Here is a 19494-nt window from a genome sequence, read left to right as displayed (position 1 = left end):
GCAGGGTAAGGATAGGGGCAGGGTAAGGATAGGGGCAGGGTAAGGATAGGGGCAGGGTAAGGATAGGGGCAGGGTAAGGATCGGGGCAGGGTAAGGATCGGGGCAGGGTAAGGATAGGGGCAGGGTAAGGATAGGGGCAGGGTAAGGATAGGGGCAGGGTAAGGATCGGGGCAGGGTAAGGATAGGGGCAGGGTAAGGATAGGGGCAGGGTAAGGATAGGGGCAGGGTAAGGATAGGGGCAGGGTAAGGATAGGGGCAGGGGGAAGGCAGTGCAAGCAGGGCTTTACATTTCAAAAATGAATTGGTAGCACTGGTGCTCCTAACTTCTAAAAGGTTGGAGGACAACATAACATTCAGGCACCAACACCAGAATATATTATTTGATCAATATAGCCACTATTGGGCCTGTATGTATTTTAGCTACTTCTGTTGTGCTCTAGAAACTCATATGCAACCCTGTAAATATATGTGTTTAATATAAAAAGCTGAAAATGTTATACAAATATCTGTCATTAAAATTACAAAGTAATTTTCTGCATTGTGTAAAAGCACGATTTTCCTTTTGAGATGACATAACTGCTAAATGACTCAAATGTAAATGTAATTGTATTGAAAATTGTATAATGTCTCTTAAAGAACATTGTTTGATGACATGCCAGAGATCTGTCATTCATTCATCACTCTGATCATTGATCTCCTGAAGAAGTTCTCCCTTCACCTTTAGATCTGTGTCCCAACATGTTTGGATAAAGCCTACTGGCTAACTTACCAGGTTGTTAGCTAGCTATGCTACAACGGTAGAGCGAAGCCTCATAATTACAACAATTATTATCTGGGTCATTTGTTTCTAGGCGCAGCGGTGCTCCCAAATTAAAATATCAGGTCGCACAGCAAATTATTTAGGAGCATATGCAACCAAAACGTTCCCATTTTAGAGCCCTGAGTGCAAGAGCCATCCACTACCATCTGGTTGGATTTGGTTGAGATTGTGTGAGTTAAGAGAGTTCTGTTAAGTCAACTTAATTAGTTGTTTTGAGAAGGGTTCTTTACTTCCCTAAATTTGTGTAGGTTTTTTGACAATGGCAAATATTTTCAACTGCGGCCCCAAAGGAGTATGTGTTACAACAATACCAATTAGCATTAGCCTAATCACCATACCAACCTTAATTTCACTTCTGCTGGATACATATTTTTCATCCTTTCAGGCCCCTTACTCCTGTGTCGATAGTTTGAATCTCTAGTCAAACTCTCCTTGTCAGATTGTGGACAATCAATGGTCAGCATATGGTCTGTCTGTGTGTTCAGTCTCTGTGGTCTATCTTTGGTCAGACATATGGTCTGTCTGTGTGTTCAGTCTCTGTGGTCTATCTTTGGTCAGACACATGGTATGTCTGTGTGTTCAGTCTCTGTGGTCTATCTTTGGTCAGACATATGGTCTGTCTGTGTGTTCAGTCTCTGTGGTCTATCTTTGGTCAGACATATGGTCTGTCTGTGTGTTCAGTCTCTGTGGTCTATCTTTGGTCAGACATATGGTCTGTCTGTGTGTTCAGTCTCTGTGGTCTATCTTTGGTCAGACATATGGTCTGTCTGTGTGTTCAGTCTCTGTGGTCTATCTTTGGTCAGACATATCGCAATATTTTGGGGGGATGATATTATATCGATACGTTGATCACAAAAAAAGTATATATATAAAAAATGTTTTGCTAGGTAGCATTTGCTAGCGCTAGTCGGCTGTACCTGAACCAAAACTCAGGTATTTTTCTTCCTATAGCTTATTCTTCATCTGCTTTTGAAATAGTGAACATGTTTTCAGCACTTTTATTTCCATGACTGATCAAAACTAATTTTCTCATGTCTCTCTGCCTCTCTGCCTCTCATGTCTCTCTGTCTCTCTCTGTCTCTCTCTGTCTCTCTCTGTCTCTCTCTGTCTCTCTCTGTCTCTCTCTGTCTCTCTGTCTCTCTGCAGCAGATATCAGTGGAGGCTGGTGGGAGGAGCTATAGGAGGTTGGGCTCATTGTAATGGCTAGAATGGAATAACTCATATAATGAATTCCTCAAATACTGAGGAATATTAAATCGAACATTAAATCGCATGTATCGAATCGCTATACATATAGAAACGTGAGAATCGCAATACATATCGTATCGGCACCTACGTATCGTGACAATATCGTATGGGGATGTTCCTGGCAATTCCCAGCCAAAGTGTTACTATGGTTACTGAATGTTCCTGACTGTGTGAGTTGGTTTAAGTGTTTATCTCTGACCTTGCGGACGTAGCTGACGGCGTCCTCTTCAGTGTAGACTTCAGCACTGACCCCTCCCCGCCGGCGGCGGGCCTTGACCACTGGGTTGGGCAGAGGGGGAGACACCTCGTCATCATGGCTGTCCGACTGAGAGTTGGACTTCTGGCGGGCCAGGATCTGCTGGGACTCTTCCTGTAGGGGGGAGAGAGAGGGAGAGAGAGAGAGAGAGGGAGAGAGGGAGAGAGGGGGAGAGAGAGGGAGAGAGGGAGAGAGAGGGAGATAGAGGGAGAGAGGGAGAGAGAGGGAGATAGAGGGAGAAAGAGGGAGAGAGAGGGAGAGAGAGATTAAGAATAAAAGTTTCAGTCCAGTGAAAGTGAAAGGGATAGTTTACTCAAAACGTTACATTTAAAAACGTTTAGTATTTTGTTCATTAGTCCAATCCCATTGTTTTTGCATGTCAACAATACAAGCCACCAGGAAAAGCCAGTTAGGATGCAATAGTGTAGACCAGTCTAACATGAGAGAGAAACTATGATCATATTTTAGTTGGACCTCACTGTTCCCACAACTTCAGTCTGACAATAACAAACCAGGTAACAGAATAGAAAACCACGTCTGCAAAGAAGTTTCCACATTTCCTCAAAGATGGAAGTGAAACATGAGACTAATAGCTGTTATCTAGCTGTGCTCTAACATAGGTGGAGAGTATGACAGGATTCATCTTGTATGTGCAGGGGAAAGGACAGATAACTGACAGCACTACACACACAGGGAGCCCTTTTGGAAACGCTAACGGAGGCAGAAAAAGACAAGAAGACATCTAAGAGAAGAGGGAGCAGGTTGGTAACCTCCAGCTGTTGTTTTACTGTTGTCTCAAGCTGCTGAATTAACAATGCACCAAAGCTCAATTAGGCACGCTAAAGATGAAACTTTCTGACTGCCTGTCTGTCTGACTGCATGTCTGTCTGTCTGTCTGACTGTCTGTCTGTCTGTCTGTCTGTCTGTCTGTCTGTCTGTCTGTCTGTCTGTCTGTCTGTCTGTCTGTCTGTCTGTCTGTCTGTCTGTCTGTCTGTCTGTCTGTCTGTCTGTCTGTCTGTCTGTCTGGTGGGGGGTGCGTGGGGCTGAGGTAGAAAAGTAATGTGTGTGTGTCAAAATATGTTTGTGTTGGTTTTAAGCCTGTGACTATGAATGTGTACACAGTTTTGTGTGCGTGTGTGTGTGTGTGTGTGCCCGGGTTAGTAATTACATCTGCGTCATTGTAATTAAGTGTGTTTTTATTTACGCTTGGCTGTGGTTATGAGTGAACACACTTCACGAGGCGTGTGTTCCAACAGCACCTACGAACCACACAACACATTGTTTACACCTTTTTAATAGTCCGTTTTTATTCACAGTGTTCATGACTAATCTATTTCAATATAGGTTTGTGTATCTGTTTACTAGTCGGTTGTCCTCTCTTGTCTTCACTGTATCACCAGGACACATCTGTTTACTAGTTGGTTGTCCTCTCTTGTCTTCACTGTATCACCAGGACACATCTGTTTACTAGTCGGTTGTCCTCTCTTGTCTTCACTGTATCACCAGGACACATCTGTTTACTAGTCGGTTGTCCTCTCTTGTCTTCACTGTATCACCAGGACACATCTGTTTACTAGTCGGTTGTCCTCTCTTGTCTTCACTGTATCACCAGGACACATCTGTTTACTAGTCGGTTGTCCTCTCTTGTCTTCACTGTATCACCAGGACACATCTGTTTACTAGTCGGTTGTCCTCTCTTGTCTTCACTGTATCACCAGGACACATCTGTTTACTGGTCGGTTGTCCTCTCTTGTCTTCACTGTATCACCAGGACACATCTGTTTACTAGTTGGTTGTCCTCTCTTGTCTTCACTGTATCACCAGGACACATCTGTTTACTAGTCGGTTGTCCTCTCTTGTCTTCACTGTATCACCAGGACACATCTGTTTACTAGTCGGTTGTCCTCTCTTGTCTTCACTGTATCACCAGGACACATCTGTTTACTAGTCGGTTGTCCTCTCTTGTCTTCACTGTACCACCAGATAGATTGCTGGGGCATGAAGGGGCAGTCTGCTGCTCTCCAGGAGCAGATAAATCTCACTCACACACACACACACACACACACACACACACACACACACACACACACACACACACACACACACACACACACACACACACACACACACACACACACAGGTGGAGCGAGGTGATGGGAAATGCAGCCTCATCACTGTCCACTCCAGACACCTTTCCTAAGGACAGATTTCACGGGAGATATCTCAAGGACAGGCATTTCAGCAGCACACTAGAGCTCTGCAGCTGTGATTCAGGGGGTTCTGGGTGTAATTGTGGCCCCTTTGTTTGTGTTCCGTCCCCTTTGTCATTGTGAAAGGAGTAAATTCACAGGTGTACTGACAGAAGACATGACTAGCATAAACAAACTATTTACAGCACCACATTAGAACATTTTATTTGCTGTGTGTGTTCTGTGAGTGCGTTTTTTGTACTTTCTTCCAGTATATGCCTTTTGAAGCCAGCACCCAAAACATTTGAGCTGAGCACGGCAATTTATCTTCCTGTTCTACACATAACAATATTCCCTTGGTTTCCTTTAATCATTAGGGCATGATAAATGACCCACGTTAAGGAGAAATCATGTACTGTAATGGCAGCCAATAAGCATCTGTCTATAAGGTTGTGATTTCTGTTCAGACCCCACTATTCTCTCTGTCTGTCTCTGTCCATTGTTTCAGAGCATCTAACAACATCTACTACACTTTAAAGATGATGTGATGTGTATTAGAGGTCGACGGATTAATCGGAATGGCCGATTAATTAGGGCCGATTTCTAGTTTTCAAAACAATCGGTAATCTGCATTTTTGGACACCGATTATGGCCGATTACATTGCACTCAACGAGGACACTGCGTGGCAGGCTGACCACCTGTTACGTGAGTGCAGCAAGGAGCCAAGGTAAGTTGCTAGCTAGCATTAAACGTATCTTATAAAAAACAATCAATCTTCACATAATCACTAGTTAACTACACATGGTTGATGATATTACTAGTTTATCTAGCTTGTCCTGCGTTGCATATAATGTTAATTTATTTTCGAATCACAGCCTACTTCGCCAAACGGGTGATTTAACAAGCGCAATTGCGAAAAAAGCACTGTCGTTGCACCAATGTGTACCCAACCATAAACATCAATGCCTTTCTTTAAAATCAATACACAAGTATATCTTTTTAAACCTGCATATTTAGTTAATATTGCCTGCTAACATGAATTTATTTTAACTAGGGAAATTGTGTCACTTCTCTTGTGTTCTGTGCAAGCAGAGTCAGGGTAATTGCAGCAGTTTGGGCCGCCTGGCTCGTTGTGAACTGTGTGAAGACCATTTCTTCCTAACAAAGAACGTCATTAATTTGCCAGAATTGTACATAATTATGACATACTTGAAGGTTGTGCAATGTAACCGCAATATGTAGACTTATGGATGCCACACGTTAGATAAAATACGGAACGGTTCCGTATTTCACTGAAAGAATAAACGTTTTGTTTTCGAAATGATAGTTTCCGGATTCGACCATATTAATGACCTAAGGCTCGTATTTCTGTGTTTATTATATTATAATTAAGTCTATGATTTGATATTTGATAGAGCAGTCTGACTGAGCGGTGGTAGGCAGCAGCATGCTCGTAAGCATTCCTTCAAACAGCACTTTCCTGAGTTTGCCAGCAGTTCTTCGCTGTGCTTCAAGCATTACGCTGTTTATGACTTCAAGCCTATCAACTCCCGAGATTAGGCTGGCCATACTATAGTGCCTATAAGAACATCCAATAGTCAAATGTATATGAAACACAAATGGTATAGCGAGAAATAGTCCTATAATTCCTATAATATCTACTAAATTGATTTGATTGATGTATTATATTAAGTTAAAATAAAAGTGTTCATTCAGTATTGTTGTAATTGTCATAATTACAAATATATATATAAAACAATTGGACGATTTAATCGGTATCGACTTTTTTTGGTCCTCCAATAATCGGTATCAGTATCGGCGTTGAAAAATCATAATCGGTCGACCTCTAATGTGTATAGCCGCTGTATACAAATACAACCTTGAGCACCCCCCCCCCCCACACACACACACACAGTGGCAGCAGTTTAATCAATTCAGTATCAAGATATCTCTAACAATCAGTCACGCCTTCTAGCCTCACACACCGCTACAAAACACCAGTCCTGTCATCTCTATCCACACAGACATCTCCATCAAATACCAATGCAAACAGTGAAGAACATGTTCACAAACAACTAGCTATTAGCTAAATCTCCCCAAATCAGAATCCCTCCCCTTCAGCCTTCACGTCATACAGACAGTAACACACAGACCTGTCTTCTCAAAGCAACTCAAGTCATAAACACAAAGTCACTGTGGTCAAACTATTCAGCATTCTTTCCTTGCTACAGTGTTATCCATGCTAGCAGAGATAGTCGGCGGTGGTAGGGGTTAAAACGTAAACCCAGAGTATTTACCATGCCGTGGAGGGCCCCTGGCCAGGCCTGTGTAGTGTCCCTCAGCTGGGCCCCTGGGAAGTGTTGCTCGTCATGTGTGTGTCAACACAGTCCTAAAGCTACTGTACCATCACACACACGTCACCATCACTGTTGACATCACGGTCCATGGCCATGCTGACAAGGCCAATAGAGTGTGTGTGTGTGTTCGAGAGCAAGCGAGTGTGTGTATGTGTGTGTGTGTGAGCAAGAGAGAGAGCGAGAGAAAGCGTGTATGTGTAAGAGCGAGTGTGTGTGTGTGTGTGTGGTCGCAGTATCCCAGAAGCAGCAGCAGCAGACGTCTTGTTCAAGAACCACTGGTAATAACCCTGATGAAAACACAGCAAGAAGCTTCCCTCAGCATCGGTCCCTCCTGTACTCCTGTTTCTCTCCACTTCTGCTCTCCTCCCTCTCTCTCTCTCTCTCTCTCTCTCTCTCTCTCTCTCTCTCTCTCTCTCTCTCTCTCACTCACTCACTCACTCTCTCCTCCCTCTCTCTCTCACTCACTCTCTCTCTCACTCTCCTCCCTCTCTCTCACTCTCTCTCTCTTCGTTTCTGCCTGCGCACAAATTCACATAATCCCGGTTTTCTCATTTCCCGCATCACCATGACAACAGAGCATCCCGACCCTCTGGTTGAGGGCTGAAGCAGGAAGTCAGCAGCACACACATACATACACACAACGTCATTCATCACAACAACACTAGCCACTGTCTATGCAGCAGTGATGTATTCCCATACGAACAAATCCATCCATTCTGTGCCAAACAAAAACAAGTTCTATACCGTACCATGCAGTGTCTCGTCTCTCTGACCCTCTCACACGTCTTTCCCTAGAGGCCAGAGAGTCAAGTCTGGTTTAAAACATGCCCATTGTGTGTGTGACTCTGTTACTTGACTAGCCCTGTGCCCCAGACACACACAGTCCAATGACACACTCAGTGACGCAGGGTGTTGATGACGTCACATAGCCACACAGAGCGCTGTGTGAGTGAAACCATGCCTCTTTATTTTGCCCTCTTTCCCCTCATTCCATCTCTCTCTACATACCTGCTCTTCTGTTTCATCAGTTAGGCTAGTTAGGCTATATTCTACCATCTAGGTCTAGGCCTCATCTGTTCCATACAGCATCTGCTCTCTCTCTCTCCCTCCCTCCATTCTCTCCCCCTTCTTCCTCTCTCCCTTCTTTTTTTCTCTCTGCGTCATTATCACCGGCTGCCTGCCAGAGAGAGAGAAAGAGAGAGAGAGACAGCGAGAGAGAAAGGACAGGAGAGGGGGAGGAGAAGAGGAGAGGAGATAGAGGACACGGGTACAGGACTGGCACTACACACACACACACACGTGCACACAAACGCACACACAGACACACAAAAGACACACAGACACATCAACAAAAGGTGAACATTCATACATCACACAACGGTCCTCATTGATATTCAGAGATTTTCTGATGATTAGAGATTCTGGTTGAATATTTGATTTCTATGTATATTTAAAAGGATGTGGTGTTATTTTTTATAATGTGTTATTAATTCTGTTGCTTTAGGGCAAACATGATGTTGAGGAACCTGAAGGCATTGGCCTTTTATCAATTAGATTTGTTCTCCTCTGTCCTCTCCTCTGTCCTCTCCTCCGTCCTCCTTTTGAAAAAGGTGAAAGGTAATGGAGGAGAGTGAACATGGAAGGAAAGGCGCTTGCTTGAAATGAGACGGTCCTTCTCAACTCGCGCATCATCAGGTAAATTACGTTTCCAGGTGCGGATCCGAAAATAAATGACATTTCCAGGGGCGGATCCGAAAATAAATGACATTTCCAGGGGCAGATCCGAAAATAAATGACGTTTCCAGGGGCGGATCCCAAAATAAATGACGTTTCCAGGGGCGGATCCGAAAATAAATGACGTTTCCAGGGGTGGATCCCAAAATAAATGACGTTTCCAGGGGTGGATCCCAAAATAAATGACGTTTCTAGGGGTGGATCCCTAAATAAATGACGTTTCCAGGGGTGGATCCCAAAATAAATGACATTTCCAGGGGTGGATACCAAAATAAATGACGTTTCTAGGGGTGGATCCCAAAATAAATGACATTTCCAGGGGTGGATCCCAAAATAAATGACATTTCCAGGGGTGGATCCGAAAATAAATGACGTTTCTAGGGGTGGATCCCAAAATAAATGACGTTTCTAGGGGTGGATCCCAAAATAAATGACATTTCCAGGGGCGGATCACTAAATAAATGACGTTTCCAGGGGCGGATCCCTAAATAAATGATGTTTTCAGGGGCGGATCCCAAAATAAATGACGTTTCCAGGGGTGGATCCCAAAATAAATGACGTTTCCAGGGGTGGATCCCAAAATAAATGACATTTCCAGGGGTGGATCCCAAAATAAATGACGTTTCTAGGGGTGGATCCCAAAATAAATGACGTTTCTAGGGGTGGATCCCAAAATAAATGACGTTTTCAGGGGTGGATCCCAAAATAAATGACATTTCCAGGGGTGGATCCCAAAATAAATGACGTTTCTAGGGGTGGATCTCAAAATAAATGACATTTCCAGGGGTGGATCCCAAAATAAATGACATTTCCAAGGGCGGTTCCCTAATAAATGACGTTTCCAGGGGCGGATCCCTAAATAAATGATGTTTTCAGGGGCGGATCCGAAAATAAATGACGTTTCCAGGGGTGGATCCCAAAATAAATGTGTAAAGTGATCAAAACCTATGAAGTTAGTTTTATAGATCAAACTATGAGTAGCAAATTGTTTTTAAACATGTGCATGGTTTTCTCTTCCGACAATACATCAACTGATTCAAAGGGGGGGTGGCAGATATCAAAACTCTTCTGCCAAAGACTCAGGTAAGATACACTTGTGCTTCCTCGCCAGAAAAGAGGCTATCGAGGAGTGGAGGACACTCCTTCGTTCGGTCTACTAGTGAATTGACCACATATCAGTTTCTGGGTCACGGAGGAGAGAGGACGGAGGACATGACGGAAGACAGACTTTTACCCAAATGAGAAAACCCCATGGACTGACGTCATGTTTATGTCAGATCTGTCTGTCCAATTAGCTTCTCACCTGTTCACTTCAAAACATACCAACAGAGCAAAACAAACATTGCACGATTGTTCACTGTAATGGCATGGCCGTCCATTTTACAATGTTACAAAGCAGTGTGAAAAGCTGAACAGGCAAGCCAATAAGACATAATACTTTTAAGGTCTACAATAGCTTTAACCTGTTCAGCTTTTCACCCTGCTTTGTAACATTGGAAAATGGACGGCCATGCCATTACAGAGCCACAATGTGTCAGCTATAGCACTGTGTTGTGTCCGGTAACTATTAAACACACTTACAGAGCCACAATGGACACCTAGTGTCAGCTAGCACTGTGTTGTGTCCGGTAACTATTAAACACACTTACAGAGCCACAATGGACACCTAGTGTCAGCTAGCACTGTGTTGTGTCCGGTAACTATTAAACACACTTACAGAGCCACAATGGACACCTAGTGTCAACTAGCACTGTGTTGTGTCCGGTAACTATTAAACACACTTACAGAGCCACAATGGACGCCTAGTGTCAGCTAGCACTGTGTTGTGTCCGGTAACTATTAAACACACTTACAGAGCCACAATGGACACCTAGTGTCAGCTAGCACTGTGTTGTGTCCGGTAACTATTAAACACACTTACAGAGCCACAATGGACACCTAGTGTCAGCTAGCACTGTGTTGTGTCCGGTAACTATTAAACACACTTACAGAGCCACAATGGACACCTAGTGTCAGCTAGCACTGTGTTGTGTCCGGTAACTATTAAACACACTTACAGAGCCACAATGGACACCTAGTGTCAGCTAGCACTGTGTTGTGTCCGGTAACTATTAAACACACTTACAGAGCCACAACGGTGGATCCCAAAATAAATGACGTTTCCAGGGGTGGATCCCAAAATAAATGACATTTCCAGGGGTGGATCCCAAAATAAATGACGTTTCTAGGGGTGGATCCCAAAATAAATGACGTTTCTAGGGGTGGATCCCAAAATAAATGACGTTTTCAGGGGTGGATCCCAAAATAAATGACATTTCCAGGGGTGGATCCCAAAATAAATGACGTTTCTAGGGGTGGATCTCAAAATAAATGACATTTCCAGGGGTGGATCCCAAAATAAATGACATTTCCAAGGGCGGTTCCCTAATAAATGACGTTTCCAGGGGCGGATCCCTAAATAAATGATGTTTTCAGGGGCGGATCCGAAAATAAATGACGTTTCCAGGGGTGGATCCCAAAATAAATGTGTAAAGTGATCAAAACCTATGAAGTTAGTTTTATAGATCAAACTATGAGTAGCAAATTGTTTTTAAACATGTGCATGGTTTTCTCTTCCGACAATACATCAACTGATTCAAAGGGGGGGTGGCAGATATCAAAACTCTTCTGCCAAAGACTCAGGTAAGATACACTTGTGCTTCCTCGCCAGAAAAGAGGCTATCGAGGAGTGGAGGACACTCCTTCGTTCGGTCTACTAGTGAATTGACCACATATCAGTTTCTGGGTCACGGAGGAGAGAGGACGGAGGACATGACGGAAGACAGACTTTTACCCAAATGAGAAAACCCCATGGACTGACGTCATGTTTATGTCAGATCTGTCTGTCCAATTAGCTTCTCACCTGTTCACTTCAAAACATACCAACAGAGCAAAACAAACATTGCACGATTGTTCACTGTAATGGCATGGCCGTCCATTTTACAATGTTACAAAGCAGTGTGAAAAGCTGAACAGGCAAGCCAATAAGACATAATACTTTTAAGGTCTACAATAGCTTTAACCTGTTCAGCTTTTCACCCTGCTTTGTAACATTGGAAAATGGACGGCCATGCCATTACAGAGCCACAATGTGTCAGCTATAGCACTGTGTTGTGTCCGGTAACTATTAAACACACTTACAGAGCCACAATGGACACCTAGTGTCAGCTAGCACTGTGTTGTGTCCGGTAACTATTAAACACACTTACAGAGCCACAATGGACACCTAGTGTCAGCTAGCACTGTGTTGTGTCCGGTAACTATTAAACACACTTACAGAGCCACAATGGACACCTAGTGTCAACTAGCACTGTGTTGTGTCCGGTAACTATTAAACACACTTACAGAGCCACAATGGACACCTAGTGTCAACTAGCACTGTGTTGTGTCCGGTAACTATTAAACACACTTACAGAGCCACAATGGACACCTAGTGTCAGCTAGCACTGTGTTGTGTCCGGTAACTATTAAACACACTTACAGAGCCACAATGGACACCTAGTGTCAGCTAGCACTGTGTTGTGTCCGGTAACTATTAAACACACTTACAGAGCCACAATGGACACCTAGTGTCAGCTAGCACTGTGTTGTGTCCGGTAACTATTAAACACACTTACAGAGCCACAATGGACACCTAGTGTCAGCTAACACTGTGTTGTGTCCGGTAACTATTAAACACACGTACAGAGCCACAATGGACGCCTAGTGTCAACTAGCACTGTGTTGTGTCCGGTAACTATTAAACACACTTACAGAGCCACAATGGACGCCTAGTGTCAGCTAGCACTGTGTTGTGTCCGGTAACTATTAAACACACTTACAGAGCCACAATGGACGCCTAGTGTCAGCTAGCACTGTGTTGTGTCCGGTAACTATTAAACACACTTACAGAGCCACAATGGACGCCTAGTGTCAGCTAGCACTGTGTTGTGTCCGGTAACTATTAAACACACGTACAGAGCCACAATGGACGCCTAGTGTCAGCTAGCACTGTGTTGTGTCCGGTAACTATTAAACACACTTACAGAGCCACAATGGACGCCTAGTGTCAGCTAGCACTGTGTTGTGTCCGGTAACTATTAAACACACTTACAGAGCCACAATGGACGCCTAGTGTCAGCTAGCACTGTGTTGTGTCCGGTAACTATTAAACACACTTACAGAGCCACAATGGACACCTAGTGTCAGCTAGCACTGTGTTGTGTCCGGTAACTATTAAACACACTTACAGAGCCACAATGGACGCCTAGTGTCAGCTAGCACTGTGTTGTGTCCGGTAACTATTAAACACACTTACAGAGCCACAATGGACACCTAGTGTCAGCTAGCACTGTGTTGTGTCCGGTAACTATTAAACACACTTACAGAGCCACAATGGACGCCTAGTGTCAACTAGCACTGTGTTGTGTCCGGTAACTATTAAACACACGTACAGAGCCACAATGGAGGCCCAGGCCCAAGAGAGTGCAAGGAAACAAAGCAGTATTTGGCCCTAAACACAGCCAGCGATGCATGGCCCAACCAGGAGACAGCCGGCTGAACTCTGCTCATCACTTACACACCATTACAGAGCCACAATGGACGCCTATACTCAACTAGCATTGTGTTGTGTTAGTGTCTGTCTGGTGGGCTCTGATGTGGGGGGCTGGGGATTGTGTTAGGGTTGGTGAGGGGTGTGGGTGTTGATAGGACCTGTCATTGGGGTGATGTTCAGAGAGTAGGTGCTCAACCACAGCCACACCCTGAAACACAGAAACACACACACCAGGGAGTGCGCACGCATGCCTGGGCATTTACACACACACACACACACACACACACACACACACACACACACACACACACACACACACACACACACACACACACACACACACACACACACACACGCACGCACACACGCACCCACAGAGCGCTAGCATGCTAACAGAGCACCCACATAGAGCTAGAATGCTAACAGAGCACCCACAGAGAGCTAGCATGCTAACAGAGCACCCACAGAGAGCTAGCATGCTAACAGAGCACCCACAGAGAGCTAGCATGCTAACAGAACACCCACAGAGAGCTAGCATGCTAACAGAACACCCACAGAGAGCTAGCATGCTAAAAGAGTAAAACACACTTCGATAGCTGTTGTTATAGCTGTGGGGTAGCCCAGTCCAGGACAAGTGAGGATAAAGGAGAGAAGTGAGAAGAGACAAAGAGGGATCACCATGGTGACAGCCAGCCAGGGGAAACCAGGGGGATCTCTCTCTCTCCTGTCAGAGGGAAGTGAGGCCGGGGGGCAAGGGCATTCCTGGAGGGACTACAAGGGCTGTCCCTGTCTGACCCCTACCCTCTAAAGGACTGTCCCTGCCTGACCCCTACCCTCTAAAGGGCTGTCCCTGTTTGACCCCTACCCTCTAAAGGACTGTCCCTGTCTGACCCCTACCCCCTAAAGGACTGTCCCTGCCTGACCCCTACCCTCTAAAGGACTGTCCCTGCCTGACCCCTAAAGGACAGTCCCTACCTGACCCCTACCCCCTAAAGGACAGTCCCTGCCTGACCCCTACCCTCTAAAGGACAGTCCCTGCCTGACCCCTAAAGGACAGTCCCTGCCTGACCCCTACCCTCTAAAGGACAGTCCCTGCCTGACCCCTACCCTCTAAAGGACAGTCCCTGCCTGACCCCTACCCCCTAAAGGACAGTCCCTGTCTGACCCCTACCCCCTAAAGGACAGTCCCTGTCTGACCCCTACCCCCTAAAGGACAGTCCCTGCCTGACCCCTACCCTCTAAAGGACAGTCCCTGCCTGACCTCTAAAGGACAGTCCCTGCCTCACCCCTACCCTCTAAAGGACAGTCCCTGCCTGACCCCTACCCTCTAAAGGACAGTCCCTGCCTGACCCCTACCCTCTTTTCCCTGCCTGACCCCTATCCTCTAAAGGACAGTCCCTGCCTGACCCTTAAAGGACAGTCCCTGCCTGACCCCTACCCTCTAAAGGACAGTCCCTGCCTGACCCCTACCCTCTTGTCCCTGCCTGACCCCTACCCTCTAAAGGACTGTCCCTGCCTGACCCCTACCCCCTAAAGGACAGTCCCTGCCTGACCCCTACCCTCTAAAGGACTGTCCCTGCCTGACCCCTTAAGGACAGTCCCTGCCTGACCCCTACCCTCTAAAGGACTGTCCCTGCCTGACCCCTACCTCTAAAGGACTGTCCCTGCCTGACCCCTAAAGGACAGTCCCTACCTGACCCCTACCCCCTAAAGGACAGTCCCTGCCTGACTCCTACAGATGTAGGATCTTCATTTGAGCCAGTTTGCTAGAGTATAAAAATTATCCTGCAGCAACAGGGAATGTGAATTATTAAGTGGATTATAATTAAAGAAAAACATTATAGGGGTTGATACATTTTCCATTAGGGTAAAACAAGTATGATATTTTAAAAGTGGAACTAACAAACTTTAGAAGCTTTTTTAAACCTTGAATACACTGCAAGTTTTCATTTCCTGCTTTGAATGAAAATTCTCACCAACAAAAGAGTGATCAGATTAAGATCCTACATACATACATGTGCATGTTCTGTAGCTCAACAAATAGGAACATAAGCACACACACACGCACACGCACGCGTACGCGCACACGCTCACGCACACACACACACACACACACACACACACACACACACACACACACACACACACACACACACACACACACACACACACACACACACACAGAGCACCTTGGGGCAGCACTCAGGTGCTTGATCCCCACTCAGAGGTGATCCTCTCAGGTCATTCTAAATTAGACTGGGGGGGTCGAAAGGGTAATTCTGTTTTATGGCATATTCCCCTCTAAACCCTCAATGGACTGGTCCACTGACAAACTGTCAATCAAGAGTCTTTGAAGGCCCTCCACCTCCCTGCCTTGTGATGTTGTTATGATAAGAGTTAGTGAAGAGAGACAGGTTCAGAACAGTGAAGAGTGTAATATTTCAGGGGAGTGAGAGAGGGACAGGTTCAGAACAGTGAAGAGTGTAATATTTCAGGGGAGTGAGAGAGAGACAGGTTCAGAACAGTGAAGAGTCTGATATTTCAGGGGAGTGAGAGAGAGACAGGTTCAGAACAGTGAAGAGTGTAATATTTCAGGGGAGTGAGGGAGAGACAGGTTCAGAACAGTGAAGAGTGTAATATTTCAGGGGAGTGAGGGAGAGACAGGTTCAGAACAGTGAAGAGTGTAATATTTCAGGGGAGTGAGGGAGAGACAGGTTCAGAACAGTGAAGAGTCTAATATTTCAGGGGAGTGAGAGAGAGACAGGTTCAGAACAGTGAAGAGTCTAATATTTCAGGGGAGTGAGGGAGAGACAGGTTCAGAACAGTGAAGAGTCTAATATTTCAGGGGAGTGAGAGAGAGACAGGTTCAGAACAGTGAAGAGTCTAATATTTCAGGGGAGTGAGGGAGAGACAGGTTCAGAACAGTGAAGAGTGTAATATTTCAGGGGAGTGAGGGAGAGACAGGTTCAGAACAGTGAAGAGTGTAATATTTCAGGGGAGTGAGAGAGAGACAGGTTCAGAACAGTGAAGAGTGTAATATTTCAGGGGAGTGATAGAGAGACAGGTTCAGAACAGTGAAGAGTCTAATATTTCAGGGGAGTGAGGGAGAGACAGGTTCAGAACAGTGAAGAGTGTAATATTTCAGGGGAGTGAGAGAGACAGGTTCAGAACAGTGAAGAGTCTAATATTTCAGGGGAGTGAGGGAGAGACAGGTTCAGAACAGTGAAGAGTGTAATATTTCAGGGGAGTGAGGGAGAGACAGAGGAATGCTGAAATAGGGAGTCTGATGGGAGAGATTTTAGGAATTCAAAGGGGGAGTGGTGTTTAGGACAGAATTGATGACTCACACAATTATATCCCTACATAAACCACAGGCCCTGTGTGAATTATTTCATCCTTCATCCTTCCTCGAAATATTCACTGATTAGAAATATCTCCATGTAAAGATATTTCGTCCACTCAAGGCCCAGGCACAGCTAAGAGACAGTATGACCTCCCAAGTTGTTTCTTGTGACCCGTTGAGGATGACGGCACCGATTGGAATACAGTTCTCTGGCTCTGTCTTTATCCCTCCCTCTCCCACCACACAGAGCCTGGGACCTCCACAAAAGTCTAACACACACAGACCGTCCGCCCTCCTTCCAAACGACTAATTACTGACCGTGGACGGTTCAACCGCGAGTCAACAACAACCGCCTCACCAGCCCCAGAGGGAACCCATATGCAGCTGCTTCAAAGCCAGCAGGCTGCCCCAGCAGCCTCAGCCTGTTTCATCTCTCTGTGTAGAAAGCAGAACGCCAGCAGGCTGGCCCAGCAGCCTCAGCCTGTTTCATCTCTCTGGGTAGAAAGCAGAACGCCAGCAGGCTGGCCCAGCAGCCTCAGCCTGTTTCATCTCTCTGGGTAGAAAGCAGAACGCCAGCAGGCTGGCCCAGCAGCCTCAGCCTGTTTCATCTCTCTGGGCAGAAAGCAGAACGCCAGCAGGCTGGCCCAGCAGCCTCAGCCTGTTTCATCTCTCTGGGTAGAAAGCAGAACGCCAGCAGGCTGGCCCAGCAGCCTCAGCCTGTTTCATCTCTCTGGGTAGAAAGCAGAACGCCAGCAGGCTGGCCCAGCAGCCTCAGCCTGTTTCATCTCTCTGGGTAGAAAGCAGAACGCCAGCAGGCTGGCCCAGCAGCCTCAGCCTGTTTCATCTCTCTGGGTAGAAAGCAGAACGCCAGCAGGCTGGCCCAGCAGCCTCAGCCTGTTTCATCTCTCTGGGTAGAAAGCAGAACACCAGCAGGCTGGCCCAGCAGCCTCAGCCTGTTTCATCTCTCTGGGCAGAAAGCAGAACGCCAGCAGGCTGGCCCAGCAGCCTCAGCCTGTTTCATCTCTCTGGGTAGAAAGCAGAACGCCAGCAGGCTGGCCCAGCAGCCTCAGCCTGTTTCATCTCTCTGGGTAGAAAGCAGAAAGCCAGCAGGAATTCTTGTGGGCAGAGAAAGACTTAGACTGTGACTGGGACTAGTACAGCTTCAAACATTTCAACAGGAACGGGACATCTGGTAGAAATGGAATGTGTGTGTGAGAGAGAGAGATAAACCAGGTTTGAGTGGAAAGATGGAAAATAAAAGAGGGCAGAAGAAACCATCACACCATCTAAGGAAGGAATGGTGGAGGGATGAATGGATGGAGAAAGAGAGGGAGGGAAGGATGGATGAGAGGAAGGAGAAAGAAAGTGATGAAGGGAGTTAAGGGAGAGAAGGAGAGAGAGAGAGAGAGAGAGACAGAAAGAGCGAGAGAGAGACGGAGAGAGAGAGAGAAAGAGAGAAAGAGAGAGAGAGAGAGAGAGAAGTGAGGTGATATGTACATAGGAGACATTATCCCAGTGATGGCTGCAGGTGGTTGTGATCAGGCAGGAGGAGAGCATGAGACCAAAACTCATGACAACAGCACGTAGAACACAGTGAACGCTTCACAAATCAATCTATTATTGGCTGCATAAAATCACCATAATGAGTGAGTGTGTACTGCCTGTGTGTATCTTGCATGTGTGTGCCTGAATGAGTATGTGTTTGTGTATGTTAAGGTTAGTTTTTTGTTTTGTTTTTTACAGCACTGAAAATCATACTGTTGGTATTTCGAAATACCCCGGTATACGGTGTGTGTGTGTGTGTGTGTGTGTGTGTGTGTGTGTGTGTGTGTGTGTGTGTAGTCATGATGGTACAGCAAGCTGAGAGCCCAGCTGTGAGGTGAGCAGTACTGACCTGTTGTCTAATCAGCCTGTTCCTGGGTCTGCTGTGTCTGTGTTGTATAAGACAGACCTGTTCAAATCCATCCATCCACAGACACACACGGACAGTCACAGTCACTGAGACAACAAGCCAGACCACAGCCTCTCATCACCTGGGACAGAACCACTGACAGTCCTGCTACTCCTCTCCTCTCCTACTGCTCTTCTCAAGGTTGATTAAGCCAACAACTCATACACACAGTGGAGGAGGTGGTGGTGAATGGAAGAGTAGTGGGGTCGTTCCACGAAATGACTCCCTTTTGCATCCCTTTGATATTTTAAGTAGAAATTCTGTACCAATATTGAATTTGAAAAGCCACTTCTATTAAGTGCCCTTTAATATAGGCCACATGGAAAATTCAATAACTCAGATCTTCATATGAATAAATACTTGCTAAAGTGCCCAAATTCAGCATTTTGACATGTCCCTCTGTGCAACTTCTGTGACTTCTAGGAAGATTTTAACCCACGTTTTCACCATCACTGTAAAGCACTAGTCATTTTGTTGCTTTGACAAAGTCATTTCTGAAGATTTTCTGAAGAACTCTCGTTTTACTGTTCAACTATTCCTTTAAAAATGTTTTTTTAAATAAACATTGAACAATAGTGGAATCATAGTGGAAAACCAGGTGAGCTGCTTCTCTTTTTGGTCATTTCCTGATGTTTTGTGGTGGAAAACTGAGCAGGTCGAGCATAAAACGTCAATCCTGTTACCCATACTGTAGACTGTTCCCCTTACTGTAGACTGTTCCCCATACTGTAGACTGTTCCCCATACTGTAGACTGTTCCCCATACTGTAGACTGTTCCCCTTACTGTAGACTGTTCCCCATACTGTAGACTGTTCCCCATACTGTAGACTGTTCCCCTTACTGTAGACTGTTCCCCTTACTGTAGACTGTTCCCCTTACTGTAGACTGTTCCCCTTACTGTAGACAGTTCCCCTTACTGTAGACTGTTCCCCATACTGTAGACTGTTCCCCATACTGTAGACTGTTCCCCTTACTGTAGACTGTTCCCCTTACTGTAGACTGTTCCCCTTACTGTAGACTGT

At 45.7% G+C, this 19494-nt stretch overlaps 1 protein-coding gene across 1 annotated transcript in view; it reads right to left on the bottom strand.

The window, feature by feature from the left end:
• The window catches only part of LOC120042409 (cAMP-dependent protein kinase type I-beta regulatory subunit-like), a gene marked incomplete at its 3' end in the record, with an annotated part of 51723 nt that overhangs the window by 15922 nt on the left and 16307 nt on the right, over nucleotides 1-19494 (bottom strand). The window contains exon 3 of the mRNA XM_038987243.1: nucleotides 2268-2438. Coding sequence (XP_038843171.1) covers nucleotides 2268-2438 — 171 coding nt within the window. The remainder of the gene's footprint in view (nucleotides 1-2267; nucleotides 2439-19494) is intronic.

The sequence above is a fragment of the Salvelinus namaycush genome, unplaced genomic scaffold, assembly GCF_016432855.1.
Source record: "Salvelinus namaycush isolate Seneca unplaced genomic scaffold, SaNama_1.0 Scaffold677, whole genome shotgun sequence".
Taxonomy (NCBI): domain Eukaryota; kingdom Metazoa; phylum Chordata; class Actinopteri; order Salmoniformes; family Salmonidae; genus Salvelinus; species Salvelinus namaycush.
The sequence above is the reverse complement of the archived record's forward strand: the minus strand, read 5'-3'. Positions and strand labels throughout refer to the sequence as shown.